The sequence below is a fragment of the Oryx dammah genome, unplaced genomic scaffold (genome assembly GCF_014754425.2).
Source record: "Oryx dammah isolate SB20612 unplaced genomic scaffold, SCBI_Odam_1.1 HiC_scaffold_2, whole genome shotgun sequence".
NCBI classification, from domain to species: Eukaryota; Metazoa; Chordata; class Mammalia; order Artiodactyla; family Bovidae; genus Oryx; species Oryx dammah.
In genome coordinates, this window is record NW_024070186.1 from 7,695,835 (window position 1) to 7,723,081 (window position 27,247).

The 27,247-nt window shown below is 39.1% G+C and overlaps 1 protein-coding gene across 5 annotated transcripts in view; it reads right to left on the reverse strand.

The window, feature by feature from the left end:
- The window catches only part of DYRK1A (dual specificity tyrosine phosphorylation regulated kinase 1A), a 144,436-nt gene that overhangs the window by 10,323 nt on the left and 106,866 nt on the right, over window positions 1-27,247 (reverse strand). For 3 of the 5 annotated variants that reach the window (XM_040264036.1, XM_040264002.1, XM_040264010.1), the window contains 8 exons: window positions 26,941-27,060; window positions 24,502-24,690; window positions 21,095-21,242; window positions 16,831-17,117; window positions 14,169-14,315; window positions 12,299-12,439; window positions 4,430-4,736; window positions 694-818 (listed from right to left, as the gene is read on the reverse strand). In XM_040264036.1, the coding sequence (XP_040119970.1) occupies window positions 694-818; window positions 4,430-4,736; window positions 12,299-12,439; window positions 14,169-14,315; window positions 16,831-17,117; window positions 21,095-21,242; window positions 24,502-24,690; window positions 26,941-27,060 (1,464 nt within the window). The remainder of the gene's footprint in view (window positions 1-693; window positions 819-4,429; window positions 4,737-12,298; window positions 12,440-14,168; window positions 14,316-16,830; window positions 17,118-21,094; window positions 21,243-24,501; window positions 24,691-26,940; window positions 27,061-27,247) is intronic. The other 2 variants (XM_040264027.1, XM_040264019.1) reach the window with 1 other exon arrangement.

Consider the following 27,247-nt stretch of genomic DNA (forward strand, 5'->3'; position numbering starts at 1 on the left):
AACAGGGGGGACATTCATCAACATCCACTTTATTTCTCATTAAATAATAGACTTGCCTCTCATTATAGACATCATTACGCAGTACTCAGGATGAATTAACTTACTATTTTACAGAGTATTTAAATATTAGTAAATATTTTTACTACTACCATCTGCTTCACCCCCTTAAAAAATTTTACTTTATTAGATCCTCTTTCATCAGTTGAAAAACCAACCGAACAAAAAAAGAGAAAACTTCAAAACACAAAACAAAACATGGAGGAGAACAATCAAACCACAAACTGATCCAGAGCCTAGGACCACTGGTGGTGACAGATAATGAGGAGGGAGAGGCAGTAATTAAGATCATGAGCCTCAGAAAGACGTGAACCCAGAAGTCCCAGTTCCCACTGGAAAATGGAAATCCAAACAGGGTGAGGCTAAAAACGCTACCAAAGTAAAAGAGAGAAACACAGGGGAAAAGCACCCGGAGCGGCAGCTCATGTGCACTCAGTAAATCTTAGCTATTTCTAAACCAGGAGGGAAATGATTTCAAGGTTGTGCTGCTTCATGTCCGTCGTTTAAGTTAGAGTCTCTTCCAGGTGAGGAAGCCATGACCCTTTGGAGTAAGTGACAATCACTCGAAAGACCGTGGGCACCCACACTGCTCCCTGGGCATGGCGGAGGGCGCGCGCGAGGGCGGGCCGGGCTCACCTGTGGACTGTGGGTCTCACAGTCCATGGCCTGGACAGCGGCCGTGAAGTGCCCGCCGCTGTGCCGATGCTGGTGCGTTGGGTCCGACCTGGCTCTCCCACTGTTGCTCGTCCCCGACGATCCACCTGGAGCATCACAACGTGACACTACTTGTGAGGGTGAAGTTAGTTGTGTTCCAGTAGATATATCCGATAACTGTAACATTAAAACTGAAACACCCTCTATTAACATGAAAGGGCACCAGAAAAGCACCCAATTCTCTTTCTTTCATATCGATCATTGAACTAAAACAGGACCAAGTTCAGTTAAGTCGGGAAAACTCAAGCATGTGGACCAAGTATTTCCACTTTAAAAACAATTTAAATATTTGGCTACTAGTTTTTTCCCAAGCAGAATTTATTATATGCACAGTTAAGTCTTAGAACTTGGTGGATATTTTTTTTACTAGCCCCAAAGAATAGACTTACGAAAAATAATTCCTCCCTTGTTGTTGCTAAGTTGCGTCCAACTCTGCTTCTCCAAGGAGCGCAGCACGCAAGGCTTCCCTGTCCTTCACTATCTCAAGGAGTTTGCTCAATGTTCAATAAGTCGGTGATTCCACCCAACCATCTCATCTTCTTTTTGCCCCCATCTCCTCATTCCCTCAATCTTTTCTAGAATCAGTGTCATTTCAATCAGTCGGCTCTTAGCATCAGATGGCCAAAGTACTGGAGCTTCAGCATCAGTCCTTCCAATGAATATTCCACGTTGATTTCCTTTAGGATTAATTGGTTTGATCTCCTAGCAGTTCAAGGGACTCTCAAGAGTCTTCTCCAGTACCACAGTTCGAAAGAACCCATTCTTCAGTGCTCACTCTTCTTTATGGTCCAACTCTCAGATCTGTATATGACTACTGGAAAAACCACAGCTTTGACTATATGGACCTCTGTCAGCAAAGTAATGTCTCTGCTTTTTAATATGATGTCTAGGTTGGTCACAGTTTTTCTTCCAAGGAGCAAGCACCTTTTAATTTCACAGTTTCAAGTCAACTGTCTGAAATGACTTTGGAGCGCAAGAAAATAAAGTCTGTCACTGTTTCCATTTTTCCCAACCTATTTGCCATGAAATGATGGGACCGGATGCCATGATTTTCATTTTTTGAATGTTAAGTTTTAAGCCAACTTTTGCACTCTCCTCTTTCACCTTCATCAAGAGGCTCTTTGCTTTCTGCCATAAGGTTGTGTCATCTGCATTATCTGAGGTTATTGATATTTCTCCCAGCAATCTTGATTCTGGCTTGTGCTTCATCCAGTCCAGCATTTCTCATGATGTACTCTGCATATAAGTTAAAAATAAGTAGGGTGACAATATACAGCTTTGAAATACTCCTTTCCCGATTTGGAACCAGTCAGTTGCTCCTGAATGGTTCTAACTGTTTCTTCCTGACCTGCATACAGGTTTCTCTGGAGGCAGGTTAAGGTGGTTTGGTATTCCCATCTTTTGAAGAATTTTCCAGTTTTTTGTGATCCACACAGTCAAAGGTTTTAGCACAGTCAATGAAGCACAAATAGATGTTTTTCTGGAATTCCCTTGTTTTTTCTATGAGCCAATAGATGTTGACAATTTGATTTCTGGTTCCTCTGCCTTTTCTAAATCTAGTTTGTACATCTCTAAGTTCTTGGTTCACATACTGTTGGAAGTCTAGCTTGGATGATTTTGAGCATTACCTTGCTAGCATGTGAAATAAGTGCAATTGTTCAGTAGTCTGAACATTTTTTGGCATTCCCTTTCTTAGGGATTAGAATGAAAACTGACCTTTTCCAGTCCTGTGGCCACTGCTGAGTTTTCCAAATTTGCTGGCATATTGAGTGCAGCACTTTGACAGCATCATCTTTTAGGATTTGAAATAGCTCAACTGGAATTCTATCACCTCCACTAACTTTGATTGCAGTGATGCTTCCCAAGGTCCACTTGACTTCGCATTCCAGGATGTCTGGCTCTACGTGAGTGATCACACCATCATGGTTATCTGGGTCATTAAGACCTTTTTTGTTCAGTTTCTCTATGTATTCTTACCACCTCTCCTTAATCTCTTCTGCTTCTGTTATATTATTACTGTTTCTGTCCTGTCATGCCTATCCTTGCATGAAGTGTTCCCCGATATCTCCGATTTTCTTGAAGAGATCTCTAGTCTTTCCCATTCTATTGCTCAGCTATTTATAAGGCTTCCTCAGACAACCACTTTGCGTTCTTGCATTTCTTTTTCTTGGAGATGGTTTTGATCACTACCTCCTGCACAGTGTAATGAACCTCATAAGGTTTGTAACGTTGTTAAGAATTCGGCCCGTAGTTCTTGAGGCACTCTGTCTATCAGACATAATCCCTTGAATCTATTCATCACCTTCACTGTGTAATCATAAGGGACTTATTTAGGTCATACCTGAATGGTCTAATGGTTTCCCCTACTTTCTTCAGTTTAAGCCTAAATTTTGCAAAAAGGAGCTCATAATCTGAGCCAGTCAGCCCCAGGTCTTGTTTTGGCTGACTATGTAGAGGTTCTCCATCTTTGGCTGCAAAGAATATAATTAATTTCGGTACTGATCATCTGGTGATGTCCATGTGTAGAGTTGTCTCTTGTGTTGTTGGAATAGCATGTTTGCTGTGACCAGCATGTTCTTTTGGTAAAACCATTAGCCTTTGCCGTGCTTTATTTTGTATTCTTAGGCCAAACTTGCCTGTTATTCCAGGTATCTCTTGACTTCCTACTTTCAATTCTAATCCCATGATGAAAAGGACATCTTTTTTAGGTGTTAGTTCTAGAAGGTCTTGTAGGTCTTCAGAGAACTGTTCAACTTCAGCTTCTCTGGCATTAGTAGTTTGAGGCACAGATTTGGATTACTGTGATATTGAATGGTTTGCCTTGGAAACGAACAGAGATCATTCTGTTGTTTTCGAGACTGCACCCCAGTATTGCATTTGGGACTTTTGTTGACTATGAGAGCTATTCCATTTCTTCTAAGGGATTCTTGCTCACAGTAGTAGATACAATGGTCACCTGAATTAAATTCTCTCATTCCGGGCCATTTTAGTTCACTGATTCCTAAGAAGTCGATATTCACTCTTGTCACCTCCTACTCGACTGAATCCAGTTTACCTTGACTCATGGTCCTAACATTCTAGGTTCTATGCAGTGCTGTTCTTTACAGCATCGGACCTTACTTTCATCACCAAACACATTCACAACAGGGCATCACTTCTGCTTTGGCCCAGCCTCTTCATTCTTTCTGGAGTTATTTTTCCTCTCTTCACCACAGTAGCACATTGAATGCCTACAGACTTGGGGGCGGGGGGCACCCCTCAAGTTTTGGTGTCATATCTTTTCGCCTTTTCATACTGTTTATGGGGTTCTCGAGGCAAGAATACTGGAGTGGTTTGCCATTCCTTTCTCCAATGGACCATGTTTTGTCAGAAGTCTCTGACACCATGACCCGTCCAACCTGGGTGGCCCCACACAGCAGGGCTCATAGCTTCCCTGAGTTACATAAGAATGTGATTCATGAGATCATTTTGGTTAGTTTCTGTGATTGTGGGTTTTTGTTCTGGAGGCTGTGGGATTGTAGTTCTTGCTTCTTCTGTTTGCCCTCTGATGGATTTCTCCTTACCCATTAACAAACTTTAAAAACACATTAAATAACCCCCACTTTGTAAAGAAAAGAGCACACATTTCAAAGCCTAACATGGTATCAGAACAACAGACCTGAGCTTGAAGATGTACTGGAGGTGGTGCCCGACGACTGTGACTGCTCCATAGCAGGACTCGTGGATACACTATTACTCGTATTTGTACCTTCATCAGCTGTTTTCTTGAAAAAACTGTGCTGCAGGGCATAGTAAGGTTGAATTCGAGATTTGGGGTCATAATCAAGCATCCTTAAAATGAGGTCTTTGAACTTCAAGTAGTCAGCTACCGTATGGCCCGACTCCCCAGCACGGCGGCCACCAGGCCCTCCTGTTTCTACTCCGAGGATATTATGCAGTTTACGGGTTCCTGGTGGTTTGTACTCCTAAAGAGAAGAGAAAAAAAAAGGTGGGGGGAGATGTTTCTCTTAATTTGATGGAATATGTAAAAGCCTATATAACATCACATCAAATAAGCTTCCTTCTCAGATAAGGCCGAGACCTTTGTTAAAAGCAGTGTTTCATGGTTTGCACCTCTGGATTTTCACATGCACTACTCTGGAAGCACTGCAGTCAGGAGAAATCCAAAATAACTCTGAGCAGAAATGGCCATAAAGGTCCTCTAGTGCAGGGATCAGCAACTATGCCCTGTTTTAGGGCCTGTCTTACATAAACAGCCCCTACTAAGAATGGTTTTACATTTTTAAAGACGGTAAAACCAAACAGAACCAAGTAAGAATATGCAACAAAATCTTTACTCTGTGGTCCTTCACAAAGGAAGTGTACCAACCAGTGGCTACGAACCTCTTTTCTCCCCAATACACCTGTGAACTCAGGGGCACTTCCTAGGTAACAATGGCTCATTAAAGCTTCAGCCATCACTCCTAATAAAGAACCATGGGCTTAACACCATACCTTGCTTATATTCAGTTTAAAAAAAAAAAAAAAAAACAAAGCAAATTATTTATGCTTCACTTTAGAAATATGTTTAATAAATTGCCTTTAACATGTGCTGACATTTTAGGGAAACTCATTTTAACAGGTAATCTTTAAAATCCCTATGAACACTGAATTTATTCAGAATAGTATTAGTAGATTTTGCTTCTAGGTGCAATGTAGCAATTTGTAAGAGACCATCACTCTTACTTCAAAATCAAGAACAAGCCAGGTAGGCAACCCACAAAATCACTGCCTTTTAAAAACCTATCAGGGACCTGGTGGTCTAGTGGTTAAGAACTCGCCTTGTAGTGCAGGAAAGGCGGGTTCTGGGCCTGGTCAGGGAACTGAGACCCCACGTGCCACAGAGCAGCAGAGCCCACGCAACACCGCTGCTGTCCTGACGCTCAGGAGCTCGCGCAGGCAACGCAAGATCCCCCACGAGGCATCAAAGACCCCACAGGCTGCCACTGAGACCTGAGGCAGCCAAACTAATGAGAAAAGAAACCTATCAGCAAGCGGAGGACTAAAGAAACCACAGCTAACTAAATTCTGGAAAATGGAAAGCCTTTCCTGGGAGAGAAGGGACTACAGTGGGAGAAGGGACGAAAGCCATGGACGTGAGGAGGGAGAACTCAGCCCAACTCCAGACCGACTTCTGACAGCTATGCGTGGCTGGGCAGAAGGGTGGGATAGGCCGACGACCCAGGGAGGACCCCAGGGTTGCAAAGCTAGAGCTAGGGCAGCTGTGTGAACACTGACCACCCTGCGGCACAGAACATTACAAGAGGGCTGCTGGCTGGGCCTAACATATAACAGATCTCCCCAGCCTCCACACACTGCGTAAAACCCATGAAGACAGTGGAGAACAGAATCTAAGTTAAGCAAACAAACAAGACAGAGCCCAGACTCAGCTCACTACCAAATGAAACCAACTAGTCTCATCACACTAGTAGACTGACAGAGTAGGAGTCATGTCTCATTTCACAGGAAAATAGGATTTACTTCTACCTCAACTGTTCTTAAATGCAGGAAATCCAGCATACATTTAAAAAATTACAGATACAAGAAACAAACCCCCAAAATGAGTCCATATTAAGTGGAAAAAAAAACTGTAGAAAATCCACATATATAAAATAACCCAATTGTTGAAACTGGCAGATAGGTATTTTAAAAATAACTATAATTTCTTAAGTCAGTTTCTTAGTTCAAAAGCTAGACAACATGTGTGAATAGACTGGGGAGGGTGGGTAATTAAAACTAATTTTTAAAGATAAATTAAAATGTGAAAACATCAGAACTAAAAAATGCAGTATCATAAATGAAGAATCCATTCAATGATCTCAACAGCAGACTGGGCTCAATAGAAGGAAAACAATGAGTGAACAAGGAGACAAAGAATAACGATCCAATCTAACACACTAAAAGAAAGCAAGATGAATACACTAGAGACCTCTGAGGTGGTATTAAGCACCGTAACATATATTTAAGTGGATAATTATCCGGAGAAGAGAAAGTGAAGCAGAACAAACATTTGAAAGGATAATGTCTAAGGATTTTGATGAAAGATATCAACCCCACAGATCTAACAAATTCAGCACACTCCATGGAAAATAAACACAGAGAAAACTATGCCCAAGAACCAAACAGCCAACCTGCTGAAAAAAAATCAAACATATTAAAAAAAAAAAAAAGGGCATCAACATTGGCCAGGGGGAAAAGGGAGAAATATTTTAAAGAACACATGGATTAAGATGAACAGTAATAGTCCTTGCCCTACAGAAGGAGTAGTACCTAAAAAGGTGGGGGTGGGGGTGGGGGTGGGGGAGGGAATAAAAAGAGAAACAAACAAACAAATACTGCTTAGAAAAATCAATGACTTCTCAGAAACAATACAGAAAACAATATCATAACATCATTTTCTTTAGCTGAAATGTAAACCTAGAATTCTACATCCACTGAAACTTCCATATCCATGAAAAATATCATTCCAAAAATAAAGGTGAATACAGGTATTTTCAGATAAACAACTGCTGAAAAGAATTCATCAGCATAAGTTACTGACTACAAAATAAAGTTAAAGGAAGTTCTTCAGGCTGAAGGAATGTAATAACCAGATGGAACTTAGGAACAACAAGAAATGAACTCTATGGGTAAAAAGAACTTGTGTGTGTGTGTGTGTCTGTGTGTGTGTGTGTGTGTCAGTGTCTCTGTGTGTGTGTATGTTTGGGGGGTGAGGCAGGGGTGGAGGGGAGGGGTCCTGGCCCATGATGCATGGCTTGCAGAATCTTAACAGTTCCCTGACAAGGCACTGAACCTGGGGCCATGGCAGTGAAAGCTCAAAGTCCTAACCACTGGACTGCCAAGGAACTCCTGAAAAGAACTTGTTACTATCTTTATCTTCTACGTGTTTTAACATCTCTTCTAAATGTTGCTGGTAATTTAGGCAGTTGTGTTGTGAGGTACGTAATGCATGCATGAGTGACAGAGGACGACAAAAAATTGAAGGATTAGATAAGAAAGCACATGGCTATCACACAGCTTATCGAGTCATGTAACATTTTGTTCAGGTCCACTGGCAAGTTAAAGAGGCATACAGTAAGAGCAACACTAGCAATTACACAAAGAGGAATAGCTATAAAATCAGTAAAAAAGATGAAATAAAACACCAAAAGTACTTAACTCCAAAGAAGGCAGGAAAGAAGTAATGGGAAACGAAGAAGAAATAAAACAAGCAGAAACACACATATGGCAAAAGTCTAAAACCCCATCCTCTGAATAATTAGGGGCCAAATAATTCATTGTGAAAGAAAGATACTATCTGACTGGATTAAGGGCGTAACTCACCTACATTTGCATATAAGGGTCATTTTACATACAGAAGTATGAACAGGTTTTCACTGAAAGGATTAAAAAAAAATACTATGAAAGTATTAAGAATTAGAACATTGGCATAGCTTAAATAATACCAAACGAAGTAAACACAAGAAAATATTAAAGACAAAAAGGAGTATTTCATGGTGATGAAAGACTGAATTTATCACCAAGTTCTAACAATACTAAATGCATACACCTATTAAGAGAGCTTCAAAAAACAGAAAACTAAAAAAAAAAAAAAAAAAACACCACAAAAACCTAAAAGAAGACAAATCCTACCTATATCATCATGAAAGATGAACACTTCTCCCAGTTATTGGTAAAATAAATATAGACACACAGAAAGTAAGATTCCCCAAGAAAGGAGCAACAAGCACATGAAAAGATGTTCAACGTCACTTTAATTATTAGAAAAATGCAAATCAAAACTCTGAAAAAGTACCACCTCCCACTGGTCACAATGGTCATCACAGAAAAGTCTATACATAACAAATACCGGAGAGGAGAAAAGAGAATCTGCCCCCAGAGTTAGTGGGACTGTAGCCTGGTGCAGCCACTATGGGGAAGAGCACAGAGGTTCCTTTAGAAACTAAACACAGAGCTACCACATCATACTGCAATCCCACTCCTAGGCATACATCCAGAAAAAAGCAACTGAAAAAGATGCATGCACCCCAGTGTTCACTGCAGAACTATCTGCAATAGCCCAGACACGGAAGCAACCTGAATGTCCATCGACAGATGACTAGATAAAGAAGATGTGGTGGTGTTATTCCACACACATACAGTGAAATATTACTCAGTGATATAAGAATGAAATAATGCCATTTGCAGCAACATGGCTGGACCTAGAGATGACCATACTAAGTGAGGTAAGTCAGACAAGGACAAACAGATTACTCATATGTGAAATCTAAAAAAGATATAAATGAACTTCTTTTCAAAACAGAAACAGACCCACAGACAGAGAAAACAAATTTATGGTTACCAAAGGGAAAAGGGACGTGGGAGGGCTAAATTAGGAATAAAATATACACACCACTAGATATAAAATAGATAACCAACAAGGACCTATGGTACTATGCTCAGTTTTGTAATAACTCATAAGGGAAAATAATATGTGTGTGTATTTATATATAACTGAATCCTGGTGCTGTACACCTGAAACTAATACAATACTGTAAATCAACTATATACATTTCAATTTAAAACTTTTAAAGGAGAGTATCTTCATAAACTTGAGGGAGGTAAAGATTTCTTAGAATTAAAAAAATACTGTTCATAAAAAATTAAATTTTTGTTTATTAAAAACTGGTACTAAGAAAAGAAGTAGACAAGCCACAGTCGGGGAATAAATACTGGCATACAGCTGACAAAGGACTTATATCCCATTACATTAAAAAAAACTCCTACAGCCCAATAATTAAACATCCCAATAACAAAGGGGCAAGACTAGAAAGATGGTCACAAAAGAAGACACATAAATGGCTACTGAGCACATGAAAAGCTGGCCAGGTCAATATTCTCAATCATGAAGAAATCAAATGAAAACTACTACATACCCATTAGAATGGCTAAAACTCAAAAGAACCAACCGCATGAAACGGCGAGGATGCCATGCAGTTGGATCTCTGATAATCTTGTGGGAATATAAAAAATGATAGAACCTTGGGAAACTGGTAATTTCTTAAGAAAGAAAACACACCAGACACCCTATGATCTGGCAATTGTAAGTCGTGACCCCAGAAAATCCAAAAACTTATGTGTACAGAAATTGATCAAAATTCCCAGTAGCCTTACTGAAACAGTCCTAAACTAGAAGCAAGCTCAACATCCAATGACAGGTAAATATAGATCAATCATGGCATTTCCATTCAACAAAAGACTGTGAAGCAATAAAATGGAGTAATTTCTGAGACACACTATGGACGAATCTCCAAAAATAATGTCTGTTACGTGAAAGAAACAAAATAATAAATACCTCAGGATTCCACTTATATGAACTTTGCCTATGAACAGTCAAACCTAACCTGGGATGACAGAAATCAGAAACTGAGAGTGGATGACAGAAAAGGGCACTAGGGGTGATGGGAGGAGTTAGTCTACACCATGTTTTAGGCAGTAGGTACACTGTTGTAAATAAAAATTAAAACACAACAAAGTGAAAACTTAAAATACCCATCTTGTACATAAACTATAGTTCAACAAAAAAGCATCATTTATAATCTTAATTCTTTACCCTCTCCCACCAAAGGAAAAAAAAATAGCCAGTAGGTATGGATCTCATTACTAGGAAGCTAAAACAGGCTCTTGAAACATAAAATGAGAACTTAAAAGTAAAAATTAAATCACTAAGGAAATAAGCTGAGCAAGTATACTGAACAATAGTACATGCACATTTCTTCATATTCATGGTTAAAATCCCTAGTGCATCTTCATAATGTAACCATTTGGTTATGGATTTGATTTTTTGTTGTTGCTGGAAATTTGTTTCTGTTTAAAAAGAAGTAATTATTTTACATTTTTAAAAATTAAGTTTCTTAAGTCAGTTGCTTAATTGCAGCTTAGGAAAATCTCATAAAATCTCCAGTTAATTAATGTATATTAAACATAGGTCAAGATACTTTCAATTTTAAGGGAAAAAATAATCTACTCTTCTGAGTGAAATGCTCCCCTCAAATAATTTAAAATAATAATTATAGCTCAACATTGAGAAAATGATAGGTTACAGTCCACTGTGACTTAACTGTGGTTTTATAAGGCAGAGATTGAGGAAATGAATAAATGTTTCATTTAGGAAAAGAAAATGGAAAAAGAAGCAGCAATATGTAGCAGAAAGAAAAACATAAAGCAGGCATCACATACTCCATGCTAATTAAAAATCCACGGCAAGAGCTACTCTGAATGCTGGTGAAGCTAAGGACTTCCCTGGGAAAAGGGGCCGTGACTGACAAAGGCACGTGGACAGAGGCGGAAGGACCCAGGATGTCTGCTTGGTATTTTCCATCCCTTCCTTATGGGGAGGTAGGCATAACTTAGCTGCTGGACACTGCACTGCCTGAAACTTTAGAGAACAAGGCAGAATGCAGTAAGTTACAAATCAGTTGTGAAAGATACAGTTTTACATACATATATTCTTATTAAGAAACACTTGATATCAGAAGTTAAGACTCCAGAGCTGAAGGTGAATTACAGCAAATAAACATCACCTTCAGTTCACTGGAAATGACACCTGGTGGCAGTATCGCTAAAATGCAAGGGCAAAACAAAAACTGTAGCAAAAATAAAATTTCTTAAGAGTTAAAACGCAAAACTACAATCATAAAGTATCTGGTGTATGTATCACACACAATCATATATTTATACAGTATATTCATCTAGTACTAGAAACAAACTAGATGGCAAAACATATGATTATTTTCAGATATATAAAACAAAGATGTAAATCAAGATGCAAAATTGTCACCATTTATTCTACTAAATGATTTATTAAATGTCATTTATTAAACTGACATGGTTGAGATACCTGAAAAGTTCTCAGAAAAGAGAAAATTACTAAAACATATCTAATGCATTAAAACCCTGACTTTGAAAGATTCTAGAGATGTGAAATCCCCATTATCCAAGCTAGGAAACTGAAATCTATCAAAGGACCATCCAGTCAGTTCAGATTCTTGTCACAAACTGCTCAAGTCAGAAACCCTGTGCTCTCATCTGAGCTACAAAAAAAGGCCATTCCTGCAGTCCTGACTTCGACTGTTCCCAGCTGCAGTGATCTTAACTGTGATTCCAGCGTGTACCCAAACTATGAGAAACAAAGGTCAAACCGACTGACTCCACTGTGGAAACCAGGCGTGGTGATTTGATCAGTGGCCTCAAAAGACAGGCAGACAGTTTCAAAATTAAGACGTAAAGAGAATACTGAGCATTAACCAAACAGTGTTCAGGTCATACAGATAGCTCAGGTCAAGCTAAAACCTACTTGGGAAGAAAATCTATATCCGAGTCATCAACAGAACTACTGTTAACAGCGGACTTCAGTAACACTGTTTTCAAATAAATACAAAAATGCGTTATAAAGACAACTCAGTGAAAGAAGTAACAAAGGCTCAAAAATATTATTTCCCTATTTTACCCGTTTTCCGTCTTTGGTCTTCTTTAAGTTCCAAGTGCCATCTGGCAACTTCTCAAAGAACTTTCTTGCTTTTGGTGCTTGGTCAAGAATATGAGCAGGCGGAATACCCAGAACTTCCACTATTTTATTCATCTGATCTACCTGTATTAGAAACAAAAGCAAAAAGAAAACCCTGTAATTTCTACTGTAAAACATCCTATATCTGCTCATCCATTCACAAATAAAAAGAGTCTCTCCAGTGTGTCAGGCACTCCCGCGGGCAGTAAATACACAATAATGAAGGAAAGAGGTAACGCCCCTACCTCCTGAAGCCCCACATTCCACAGAGGGGAGGGCACACGATTCAGCAAAGACAGACAGACATCTACGGGATGGCAGGTGGTCACGGATACAATGGAAAGGAAGGAATGACTGGAGGGAACTGCCAAGTTTAAGTTTGGGAGAGTTAAAAAAATAACAAAACAAAAAATGAAAGGCTTAGTAAAGTGTGGACCTAATAAAAAAATCTCTTTCTAAGGTGCAGATCCATTCCCTCCAACACCTGAGCGTCTACTGTAGGCTAGAAATCAATCCACTGGAACACAGGAGTACACAAGACAGACAAAAATCTCTGCCCCACACTTTGTACTACAGACGGAGAGATCGTCGGGAAACAAACAAATAGTAAGGTCTACTGGGTACTGACCAAGAACAGGGAGAAATGAGAAGGACATGAGTGAGGAGGGCACTGCAACGTCAAACAGGGTGCCACGGAGGCGTCACAAGCAGGTCACATGAGAGAAAGCCCCTGGCACGAATGCGCGGGCCCTTTGGCCATTGTCTCCCAGGGGACCTGAGAGAGGGCTGCGTGATGAGGGGGACTGGGCAGGAAGACGGACAGAGGGACAGGTGGCCAGAGGATGGGAGGCGGAGAGGGAGAGGCGCTTCCCAGCTACTCAAAGGGCTCTGGCTTCACCATGCGTGAGACGGCAGCCACTGAAGTTTCTCAGGCGATCTTAATGGTGTTTAAGTTCATGAAAAAGGTACTATTACCTTTATATTATTTATTATTCAAAGAAAAACAAATACACACCACAGCAATTACTGCCAAAGAGCAGCTCACTGGCGAGAGTGAAATGAACTAGCAGGAAGGAGGAAGGGACAGGTTTCTGACACTACTTGATTGACATGTCATGAAATTTCATTAGGCTTTCTTTTCTCATGTATAAATGAATGGACTGATCATAATCTGCAATGGTTAAATTTTCTTTAAAAACAAACAAACAAAAAAACTCCACAAACAAACAGTTTTAAAGACAAGGAAAGCCGTTCCTCCAACTGTACGGAGCTTAGACCCCCTCTCCCTTGCCCTCGCCTTCCCACCACTGCCTCTGACCTCCAAAGATCTTCGAAGAACACAGACTGAACACCTGTTGACTATAAGAATTACGCTTTGCCTGCAGCTCCAAAATTCTAGAGTCCTAATTTACCCTAAATTATTCAGATCAAATATATCTATCAATCCCACCAGTCATCATTTATTAATGCTTTAATTTCACATCATACTCTCAAAATTTACAGTGTTTTTAGGATGGTTCCTCATTTCATCACTATCATCTTTTTCTGTTATTATACTTAAAATCTGTAGAATTCATACCAAAAAACTTAACATTTTCTGATGTAATTTACTATTCCCCTTCACTGGTAGATTTAAAGATCTCACTTCCCATCTCATAATTCTAAACTCACCATTATATAATTGAAATAATTTTAAATGGATAAAATAAGTTTAAAACTGACGAATGATTTAGGTTGATAAACAACACATTTTCCTAAAAAACAACTTCCAGGTTATACTGTAAGAGATTAAAAACAAAAAGAAATCATGTACCTCATTGGCTCCACTGAACAGAGGCTCTCCAGTGTGCATTTCAACCAAAATACACCCGAGGGACCACATGTCAATAGCAAGGTCATAAGGCATTCCCAGTAGCACCTCTGGAGACCGATAAAAGCGACTCTGAATATACTGGTATATCTGAAATATATATTTCAATAATAGCTTCTGTTTAATTGCAGTCAATACTGTATGAAGAACACAACTCTAACATGAACAGAAAAAAAATAACTGGGTTATCAGTAATGTTTACTGATTTCAACATTAGACTGAATATTGTTTTAAAGAACTAAATGCTTCAAGGGAGTGGTAACTCTAAGACTCTGAAATGCAAAATGTGCATATACAAAAAATTCAAGCCCTTTATTTAGTTCAGTCCTAACAAGTACTCAAGATATATCCTAAAACAATAATGCCTTATTAGAAGAAAATATGATTGAGAACAATTTATTTCCCTACTAACTACTCTTCGCTGCTGTGGCTACCATTAATTTAACAGTTATATTTAAATTAACTTAAAGAATGAAATTTCTTTAGGTTAATTCAAAGCATTAAGAGTCAAACTCAGTAGAATGTAATTGAAAATTCAGACATCTGTATTGTACTAGACTCACAGATAAACCTAGAAACACAGCCATGCAAAGATTCAATTGGGGGTCACTTCTGACATCACTTCTTTAGCCCATCCTCCTCCATCCATCCTAAGACTTCTTAGAAAAAGAAAATCTTGAAATGGATTATTTGCAATGGAATAATCTGAGAATGTCTTCAGAGATCAATTCATCTTTACTTGGCCATTTAAAATTTGTATCCAGAAATATCACAAAAGCAAAGATAGCTTTATTTTAAAAGGGAGAAAACCAAACAACACCCTGCTAACTAGACTACCTAACTTAATACTCAAACTGGGCAGCCAGTGGCAAAGATGCTTTCTCAGAAAGCTGCTGGGGCCCGCCCCAAACTCCAGCCGAACCTCGGAGAATCATCTCACAACCCCACAAGAAGGTCAACCCGACCTTAAGGCCTTCTTGCAGTGAAAAAAGCCTAACTGAAAGGGACCAGGAAGAAGAAGTACACTACCAAGATTTCAGAAGCCAAGAGCACTCTGAAGCCCCAAAGACAAGCTACTACTGAGACTCGTGTTTCCCAGCTTGTGAAAGAATTTGGTCACCTACCTAACCAGCTGGCGATCTGCAGAGCAGTAGTGGGCTATCTGTAAGGCTGTACCCTGCTACCTTCTGACCCTGAGCCAGCAGACTTGGAGGAGGGCCTCTGCATGTCTATTTTGAAAATGATTTCCCATGGGATTCTGACACATGCACATGTTGGGTTGGCCAAAAATTTCGCTCGGGTTTTTCCAAACATCTTATGGAAAAACCTGAACAAACTTTTGGCCAACCCAATAATTAAAAAGTCACTGAGCTAAAGGTATAGGTGTCTCCGTCTGGTGGGAGAGAGACAATAGTGTTTGATATTAGCACAGAATATACGACTTGGTTCAAACAGGAAAAAATTTTGCAAGTCTTAAAATCCATTCAAATGACTCAGTATAGTCACATATTTTCCATTTATAATATACTCTATCTCTTATTAACAACTATAAGCATCTCTTGATTTTCAGAGGCACTGAAACTGCAAACTTTGCTTCCTATTCCTTACAATTTTAAAAATTATTTTAATGCAGTATTATTGGCAGGAAATAACAAAAGGACAATCCTGTTAACTGGTCATAAACCTTCATGATTAAATTAACCTAGTTTATTTAAAAGCTAGAATAAAGTTGAACAAGACAGAAAATTTCTCTAATTTGGAAAAACAAATGGAAACCCAATATTAAACATTAATATCTGAAAGTCAGTTATGTTTTTACCTTTAAAATAAAAAAGAAATGCAATTTCAATATCTACAAGTAAACAGGAACACTTTAAATAAAGTATCAAATAGCGATCCTAGCTGGTTTCAAAAAGAGAACAACCTAAAACTTTTGTTTCATATGCAAAACAGAGTAGGTTTCACAATGCTAGAAAGAAGAGAGGGAAACTTGCTTTCCTAAATTAACTAACCCTAAATCTACTTATTGCTATGGACATGTTTGCTTTTAGCACTCAAAAACACATTTGTTTACCACAAACTAATATGCCCACTGGGCTTCCCTCGTAGCTCAGTTGGTAAAGAATCTACCTGCAGTGCAGGAGACCCAGGTTCGATCCCTGGGTTGGGAAGATCCCTGGAGAAGAAAATGGCAACCCAATCCAGTATTCTTGCCTGGAGAATCCCATCGACAGAGGAGCCTAGCAGACTACAGTCCATGGGGTTGCAAGAGTGGGACACGACTTAGCAACTAAACCAAATCAATATGTCCATTAGCTTGGACATATGTCATAATTTATATCCATCCTGTTTTCTCTTTTAGCACACACATAATTTAACATAGACTCTGAAAAACAAATACCTTCTAATTCAAAGTATTACTATCAATGTTTGCATTTAAAAAAGGATTTCCCAAAATAGGTATCAACATAGGTGATTCAAGATTTTAAAGATAACAACCCTGTAATTACCTTCAAATTGTATACAGATTAGTAAGATTTCAATACCTACTTACACTGTTTTACCTAACTCTAATTTTAAATCACAAGTTATGAAATATACTTACCCTCTGCCCCAACTGACAAGAACTGCCAAAGTCAACAATCTTGATTGCACTGCGTTTAGGGTTACAAAGAAGGATATTCTCAGGTTTTAGGTCACAGTGAATGATACTAAGTTCTGGAGTCGCAAGGAAAAGCAGTGCAGTGCACATCTGTTGTGCAAACTTTCGTGTTAGGTTCAAAGAGACACCTCGAAAATTGGTGTTCCTCAACAAGTCATAGAGGTTGTAGGACAGCATTTCAAAAACTAAACAGAGATGGTTTCGAAACATAAAGTGGCGTTTTAAATGCACTGAAAGAGAACAGAAAGTTTCATTTTAAATTATACATACCAAAAAAAAAAAAAAGTGAGAATAACACACACGTGAATTCTACAATACTCTATAAAATGTCAATGTCAAATGCAAAGTTTATCAAATTAAAATTGGGAGACAAAAATTCTGCAGTAAGAAGCACATTCTTCTGGTCATCTGCTGAATCCGCCAATAAGCAATGTAATGTAAGAAGTTCCACCAAAATGCCTAAGTCAGGTCTGAAAACACAAGTCTGTAAACACAGGTCTGTAAACTAACACACAGTACTCTGAATAATAATTTTATCCTCACATGTAAGAGAAAACACTTTTGACTTCCTGAGACCCCTACACCTCATGACTTCATCTAAGCTCCACCCACTGGGATGCCCAGCCTGTGACAATGCTGTGCATGGCAGCCCTCTCTGGGAAGGCTTTGATACATATACACAATCTGCCCTGCTAAGCCTCAGATTTCACCAATAATTTTTGAAAACAATTGTCAAAGGGAGACTTTTTTTTTCTTTTAGGTAAATACAGCAAAGGCTTTGAAATCACATTGTAAGGTACTAAGAGTTCATAATCAATGTATTTGATTATGTTCGTCAAACTGGTACATAGGATTCTTATCCAAGATTGAAGCTTTGGGCAAACTTCAAAATAAAGCTCCATCACAAGAAATTATGAGTAGGCTTATGAATGGGGAAAGAGTATAGAATACATTACTTAGCATCATTACTGACCTTCTTAAAAGGCTTAATGGTCAATAAACCACTTTGAAAAGTTGTGCTGTTAAGTATTAACGCTAACTGCACACCAGAGGAAGTCACTGCCCTCCAGCAGGAGAGCTCTCACGTCTACCAAACTAAACACCTATAACTCAGCTGAGATGACATAAAACCACCATCTGTCAAGGCTACCTCCATTCTGGCCGTTCAGTATAACTTAAACAGAGGTTTCTCTGCAGCTCCATCTGGAATAACTTTGGCATTACTCAGTATCTGGTCCCTGAGAACAGGGATACACCGTGCTGGCCTGGTGGTAGCTCGCCTTTCTTGTTTTTAGATCATTCCTGACACAAATGATTGCAAGTCAAGATAACACAATTCAACTACTGCCACAGCTCTATAGGGGCCCACAGCCCAACTCAACGCTCAGCAACAGGTACATAAGAATGTCTAATATCCACTCATAATCACTGAGTTCACAGGTTTAAAATGAAGAACACAGCTCCATGTCACATAAGATACCCCAGAGACATGGTCCAAGTAACAGTTTTGATCTAATTAAGCAGCAGCCACTAAAGGGATGCAAAAGGTAACTGATGTCAGAATTCAAATGTGACAATGAAAATCCCTCTAAGAAGCTATGATCAGAATGTTCTTCTGATAGAAGATCAATCCACTCAATTCTACTGATTCATCATTCACTTACTGAATTTCTATAAATGTGCTGAGCACTGAAGACATTGTCAAAGGAAGCTCAAACACACATATGTACGTTCAGTTTTTTAAACTGAACTTTGGGGAAAATGGAGGGTTGGAAAGACAGACCTAAACTGAATGGTTTTTTAACTAGACCATGGCAGGTAGCAAATAACCCAGATAAGAAATTACTATGTGGTAAAAAAGTAGATTATTACTTCTTTTTTTAAGTTCAAAGACTTAAGACTGTAAAACTCAGAGTAAATTGATCAAATCATTTCAAAATTACAGTTATTCACACCATAATAGAGTAATACAACTCTCAGACACCTTAAATTTAATGTATTAACTCTACTGACAGGGCTGTGTCTAAAGTTCTCTGTGCTTGTTTTTAGTACAGAACCTCAGTTTCTTGAGACAGTGTACATGAATTCACCATCTTCCTAAATAAGAACTTTAAAAAAAAAAAAAAAAAACTCATCCAAAAGAGTATCTGTAATGACTCCTGCAATCACTAAAGTCAGTTTATTAAAAACAAAAATAGTAATTATTATAAGTTAACCAAGTAGGTAACATTTTGTGTTTTCTTTCAATAAACCAGAAATACGTAATTATAGTGATCCTATCAACATTTTCTCTACTACTTAAGCAAAACTTCAAAATAAAGCACACAAGAGTGAGGAAGAACAGGGGAGCTATGTTCAAAGACCATTAAGTCAAGCATCTTTAGAATGTCCTTCCCAGCCTCCTAAGCCTCTCAAACGGAAAAGTGCCCACCTTACACTAAATACACTGTGAACAACAAACATGGATGAATGTGAGAAGAAAGGATTTTAAACACAAATGTTATTACTATGGGTTGTATCAGATATCTACAAAGACAGTAAGAAAGAAAAAAATAGTATAAGCTCATTTTATTATATCAACGGGGAGTGAAGGGTGTTCCATAAACGAAATCTATCTGAACCATACACCTTTAAACATCAGTTTTGTTTCTATTATTTTGAGAGGACTAAAGAAACATAATGTTCTCTCTTCATTTCTTAAACACGAGTCTGCTAATAAAACTTAACCTCGTGCTTATCAGGTAAAGCTAGCATTTCTGAAGTAAGCTGCTAATATACATCTATTTTTTTTTAAGTCTGTAATTAATTGGTCCTAAAGTCTCTATTCATTGAAAGGACTGTTGCTGAAGCTAAAATGCTTTGGACAACTGATATGAAGGGCAGACTCACTGGAAAACACCATGATGCTGGGAAAGACTGAAGGTAAAAGGAAAAGGAGGCAGCAGAAAATGACCAACTCAAAGGACACGAAATTGAGCAAACTCTGTGAAATAGTGGAGGACAGAGGAGCCTGGTGTGCTACAGTCCATGAGGTCACAAAGAGTCAGACAGGACTCAGCGACTGAATATGACTGAACAACAACAAAAGCCTCTCTCTTAGAATGTATAATTAGAAGGTGTTTTGCCCATGTATCAGTTGGCCCTAGACCTCACTAGTTTCATAATTCTTCTGTCTCCTCTTTCAGGACTCAAAAGAAACACCACAGGATAAGGAAACAAACATAAACTCTGGAGTTAGATCAAAGCAGATTAAGATTCTCACTCCAAGAACCCTGGAACCTTGGGAATGTTACTCTTTGTACAACGTGTAATATACAGGATCTACTATTAATACCTTCTGTACAGGACTGAAAAGCGTAAGGAACACAGTAGGAGTTCAGGAAATGTGGGCTACTATTTCTCAAGAAGAGCCTGACACCTGAGTCCAGACATATGGATGTGAGAGTTGGACTGTGAAGAAGGCTGAGCGCCCAAGAACTGATGCTTTTGAACTGTGGTGTTGGAGAAGACTCTTGAGAGTCCCTTGGACTGCGAGGAGATCCAGCCAGTCCATTCTGAAGGAGATCAACCCTGGGATTTCTTTGGAGGGAATGATGCTAAAGCTGAAACTCCAGTACTTTGGCCACCTCATGCGAAGAGTTGACTCATTGGAAAAGACTCTGATGCTGGGAGGGATCGGGGGCAGGAGGAGAAGGGGATGACAGAGGATGAGATGGCTGGATGGCATCACTGACTCGATGGACGTGAGTCCGAGTGAACTCCGGGAGTTGGTGATGGACAGGGAGGCTTGGTGTGCTGCGATTCATGGGGTCGCAAAGAGTCGGACACGACTGAGCGACTGAACTGAACTGAACCGTTAACAACATAATCGCTCATTTCTAATTTCTGAGCTGTACTAGAATGATTAAAGTTAACAGAGAACTCTCTAGATAAACAAGCATCATTAAAGCAAACAAATGATGCTTGCAAGTTGAAAAACAAAAGACGCGACTCTCATTTGTTTTTACACTACATACACTTGGAATGCACATTCCCAAAGATTTAAAACATTACTGGTAGATTAAGTAACATATATAAATTAATGCCCTCCCAACAGAAATAACTGAATTCTTTATTCAATCACTTTTAAGATTTTTCATACGAAAACAATCATTAGCTCAAACTGGCAGTCTGAGGCGGAGCACGCTGCGCCTGTTCGCCTGTTTACCTATGTAGTATTTCATTTCAGTGTCATGCTTGTTCATGAGCTCGAGAAGTCGCACTTCTATCTGGGCTTGATTCAGAAAAGCCTTCTTGTTCTTTATTATTTTAATGGCAACCCATTCCTGTTCCACACGATCATATGCCTTTACAACCTAAAAAAGAAAAAAAAAGAAATTTCATTAATGAACAATTTAACAACAGCTTACAGTTCACCTTAACTGTATCACCTACATTTATCTAACGCTTTCTCTGACCTTCCTGACTAAGAGAGATCCTATTCATTTCCATTCAGTAGCATCTATTTACTACTTTGTTACTTTAAATCAATTTTTCAAATGGGTTTCTTTCCCATCCTTACAGTATTTTTAAACATCCAGAAAAGAGACAACTTTCTTAAAATTAGACTATTTTCCTCCTTTAGAAGTAAATTATGAATCTTGACACGTACTTTTTTTTTTTTAACTTCTCACTAAATAGCATTGTTAAAACTATTCTTTTAACTAAAAAAAAAGAAGCTGGCTTAAATTCCAAGCATATGTATGAGATATTTAAAAGGTGTTACCTGAAAAATGTAGATAACTTTCTAAATTTAAATTATATTCTCATAAATAAAAACTTAGACATATACCAGAAGAATTAGTTTATGCTTAAAAAAAGTGATAAATTACCAGGAAATAAGTTTAAAATGCCATAATTAGGGGATTTTGAGTTTTAAAATGAGAATTAATGCTAAGGAAGCAGAACAGTCATGTGCAATCACTATGCATACCTCCAGTTTAAAGTTTACTCATTTAAAATAAATTTCACACTCCTACAAATTTACACATAACTTAGAAAATACACAGTTTAAAAACTGTATCTCTGCAGAGTTAATCTTATGTGTCTTTTAAATCAGAGGGACCCATGGAAACCTCTGACTGAGCAGGTCTGATATTCTTCTGTGTCACTGGCCGTGTAGACTGTCCCAGGAGTCGCAGTCTACTACTGCCCGGATCCCAATGGTCTCCAGGACAAAGGCCACTAACGGGGGCCCAACTATTCACTGACTTAGCAAATAGCTAACTGGCTCAGTGCTAAAGCAATGTTTCCAACCCTGAATGATACATTCAGTAGGCTGTTTTCAAAAATACCAATGTTCAGAATCCAGTCACAGAGAGTCTGGTTTAATTGTTTGGAGCCCAGACACTGTCCTCCCTTCCCCATATCCCCTTGACCCCCAAAGCGCCCTGAGGACTTCAATGTGCAACCAGGACTGCCCACCACTGCCTTAAGAAACATAGCAGCAAAAAAACAAAAAAAAGAAAGATAGCAGCTACTTCTTTGACGAGGATCTGGCAGAGAATTTAGTCTGACCCAGACAATACGGCAAGCGACATGTCCTGACCCTGAACATACTCCAGTCTAGGAGAAAGGTATCAATCAGTCTGACCTGGTAAACTGGTTTGGATGTCAAAGAAGGCTATGTCGTCACAGGTTTGCTATGCTCATTTGATCTTAGGAAACAAGAGTATGAGAAAATTAAAGTAAGAGGGTGGAGGAGGTCACGGTGAGCTCAAAGACTGAGTACTGAAGGGAACCTAAGCTGAGCGAACAGGCAGCACGACCACAGTTTTCACGGAGCACACCACAGAAGGCAGAGCAGCGTCCTGAAGAGAGGAACTGCCTGACACCGGGTAATTCTGAAGGTGGGGATGACAATCACTCTACCTAGGATGTTCACAGCCTTACTTAAAAGGTAGGCCTCAGAAATGCCTTTCCTTAAACAGCTTGCGTAGAGAAAGCAGAAGTTGCTTCTGCCACAATGTGAAAAGTGAAAGAAAGGGCATCCCTGGTGGCTCAGACAGAAAAGAATCCACCTGCCAATGCAGGAGACCCAGGTTCAATCCCTGGTTCGGGAAGATCCTCTGGAGAAGGGAATGGCTACCCACTCCAGTATTCATGCCTGGAGAATCCCATGGACAGAGGAGCCTGGTGGGCTACAGTCCATGGGGTCACTTTCATAAAGCGAAAGTATTTATTTCATAAATACTTTCATAAAGAGGGACTCCCCCAGACACTGAGAATCCTGACTCAGGAGAAGAAGAGGTTACTCATCAAGGGGAAAGGCCCCAAACTACATATAATTACAGCAAGTCTCTGGAATCATGGAAAGGGACAGACATGTTAGACACACACCACCAGGCCTGGCAGAGCCACACCAGAATTACAGAGGTCTTCTAAGAACCTCATTCATATTTCCCTATAGGTCTAACCTTGATCTGTCTGGGCCCAGAGCTGTGGCTGTTGTGCCCTAAGCATAATTAGACTAACACATGCTGAATTTTTCCTCACTGGTTGAAAAGAGGCATATTTTTGCTTTCCTGCAGGGCAGGAACAGGTAAGTAAGAGTACACAGGTTTCATAGTTTAAAAAACAAAAACAATCTCCAAAATCCAAGAAAATCACCAAAAAAGGCACAATATTTGCACCACAAATTAATAACTGACTCACTGCACAAAAGCTACAAGGCAAAGGAGACTGGGATTAACAGTAAATCATACTTCAAACAAAACAGCCTGTGACTCGATGGCACGGGATCAGAGAAGACAGGGAGACTCACAGATGGAAACAGCTGGGAGCCTCACACCCAGAGGAAAGCTTTTTAACAGGGCAAGGAGGGAGGTCTGGCAGCTCTCAATCTGGGCACAGGTGAGGCAAGAGGCTAACACAGTTAAGGTCTGCACTTTGTCCTGAACAAGTGAGAGATGAGAGCCACAGGTGGAGAGAAGAGGCCAGGGACGAAGAGAAACACTAGGCCGGCTGGAGTGCCTCCCGCGCTCTCCCGCTGCCTGAAGGATCCCACCCTTCCCATCGGAATGATGCCCATCACAGTACTAGCAATGCTGATGCCGTGAGAACTTAACAGCAGACCCTCTGTCCACTCAGAGGCCTGACGAAGCTGGAGGAGGGGCTGAGGACCAGCTCTGGGCCCAGCCCTGGGCGTCCAAGTCTCCCAGATGAGAGGACACCTGCTGAGGCAGCTGAAAATGGTCATTTGTTGCCCCTTTTGAGGAGGATTAGGCAGGAAGGCAATTATCTCCACCATACATCAGGAAGAACCATCCAGAGACTAAAAGCCCAATGAAAGAGGCAGTACTATCTGTTAGTGATTCAAATCACTTAGTAAAATAACTACTTGGTAGCTACAGTAACTCTGTGAAACAAACAAAAAAAAGTCTAATAGAGTTTTTATAGCTGATGCAGCTGATAATAGTTTTACTAACTTTAGAGAACTATAATAACCCAAATACTTACATATCCGTTCTTTATATCTATTTACAAATATTTTAAGTGTACTACTGAGAAAAGGCTATAATAACATGACTCACTGAGAAGTTCTCATCTATAAAATTCAGCAACTTGTTAGATTACCTGTCCAAAGGAACCTTTGCCTATTAAGGAGTCAATTTCGTAACGATCCATCCACTTTTCTCCGTTTTTTACAATATAATCATAGTTATCATCATCATAACCATCGTTGTAAACCTTCCGCTCCTTCTTATGACTGGAATCGTCTCCCTGGCCCTGTTGGTGTCTCCGCTTCTTTTTTGCATAGTAAACCTAAAATGAGAGAATCTAGTGTTAACTGTGTAATTAAAAATCATGAGGCATGGGGTGGCACCATATATACACATATATATCAAGAGTACATATGAGACAAATCTGCCGTCAGTAAGAAACTGATGAATTTTTATTCTATGGAACAAAAAAAAGACAAATTTCTATAGTTGCCATTTGAATTACAGATTAACACTAATATATATCAAATGAAAAACACCTACAGAAAAATTCACCTTAGAATTATACTGTTCATACGTTTTATAAATAGGAGATATTAAGTGAGTAGGCCAGTCTCCCATTCAAGAAAAGCAACAGGACCTGATTTACATTTATTTTTTAAACTAAGGTGTAATTTACATACAGTGAGCTGGTATAGATCTTAAGAGTGTATAATATAAGGAACTTTGGGAAAATGTATCAGTTCAGTTCGGTTCAGTCGCTCAGGAGTGTCCGACTCTTTGTGACCCCATATATGCTGATATAAACAACAAGTGCTAACCGTGCCCCCTTCTAGTCAATCCCAATTTTATATTTGATCCTAAAGCAAAAGATTTCAGTAATGAAAGGTGAAATGTATATGAACTGATATTTTACTAATATGGGAAGGGCCTCTGAGACAGGCCCGGCTTTAACCTTATGACAAGAAATTAACGAAAACCAGTCAGGCCACCTCCCCCCACACTAAAGGTCATTGAAGTTGTGGATGATCACAGACTGAGTTATTTTCCTTGTATCTGTTTTTCTTATAAAACAGTTTCTAAGACTAGTACAAAATAACAGGTGGACTAGGCAATAGTTCTGCTGCTGCTGCTGCTGCTTCAGTCGTGTCCGACTCTGTGTGACCCCAGAGACGGCAGCCCACCAGGCTCCTCCGTCTCTGGGATTCTCCAGGCAAGAACACTGGAGTGGGTTGCCATTTCCTTCTCCAATGCATGAAAGTGAAAAGTGAAAGGGAAGTCGCTCAGTCATGTACGACTCTTCCCGACCCCATGAATTGCAGCCTACCAGGCTCCTCTGTCCATGGGAATTTCCAGGCAGGAGTACTGGAGTGGGGTGCCATCGCCTTCTCCCAGTAGTTGGTAATTAATGAGGCAATAGTTCAAGTAACTGGTAACTAACTTTGAGGAAATGATAAATTACACTGCATAAATCAATATCAGAAAAACTAGTTTACAAGGTAACAGTTAAAAACAAGCTTCAACAAAGCTACTTAATAGTATTAGTTTATCAGATTATTTTCAGATGACCAAAAACTAGTTTGAAACATCTTTTAGAACATATAAATTGTAAACAAAATCCAACTTAGAAATGTTCCTCATTGAGTTCACTTCAATTTTATCTTGCCACATTGCCACAATAATACTGGCATTAAACAGCACCAAACTGCTAAGAAATCTATATACACATAAGAACATCTTTTTAAATGGCTCTCAAGCTGGTAGAAGATAAGTCTTTAATGTGGAAGTATGTAGGGCCCCATTGGAAGAGGAAAGAGAGCACAGGCGTGACCACCCATCTCCAGAAAAGCTCATTTAATAATTCACTATACAGCTAGAGTTGATGTTCGGAGCAAATAACAACCAAGCCAAAGGGCTAAAACACCAGAAAAATAATTTCTCAAAGTGAAGAGTCACGTTGGAAGATGAGTAATTCACAGTGCTACGTTTTTTATCCTACTTAATCCCAAACCAAAAAGGCTTTCAGGTATCGTACCAGCGAAAGGATACAGATAAAAAAGAACACACATTAAAAAGAAAACTTTAAACCACACAAACATAGATATTATCAGATAAACTAGGCCAAACGCCTGTTAACTGAGCATTAAACACATATCAGAGCTTCCTGACATCTCTGGCAAAAGCAGAAACAGATACATAAAAATTTAAGCAAAATTCTGTAACATTTTCATACTTTTACATTATCACTATTCCCTCCCTTTCCTCTGAAGTTTTGGAGAAGGGGTATTATACAAATTATAACTCAGCATGTATTAAATATAACTTTGAAAAAGAAGGGAAGTTATTCACAATTATCTTTTTACAATTCTTGTTTATATAGCATCTTTCTTTTACACAATTATGACGCTTTTATCTATAAACCGCTAACTTACCAGTCTTCATAATAATCATCAATATGACAATCCTTGGGAATTAAAAGTAATTTTAATATGTTTAAACACACTACAAAATAACTCGTTTCCTCCACTCTATGGCGAGATAGACACCGTAATAACAAATCAATAGTTCTTACCTCATTAATATGCTTATATGTTTTGATCAAGTCAACAGAAAGTTTTCTCAGGGGAGCAGTAGCTGGATCACGGAAGGTTTGGGGCATCCGCCTCTGTAACATGACAATATCAGGCATCACCTTAAATAGACAGAGAAGACTAGCACTTTAACTATACTGTACTGGTATGAACTCCCTCTTCCGTAACCTGTGCATTCATATTTAAAACAAAACAGACATCCACATTAGAATATGAAACATTCATATGAAACATTCTCTCTTGGTCATCTCTTTCAACCGGAATCCAATGAAGAAAACCACTGGAACA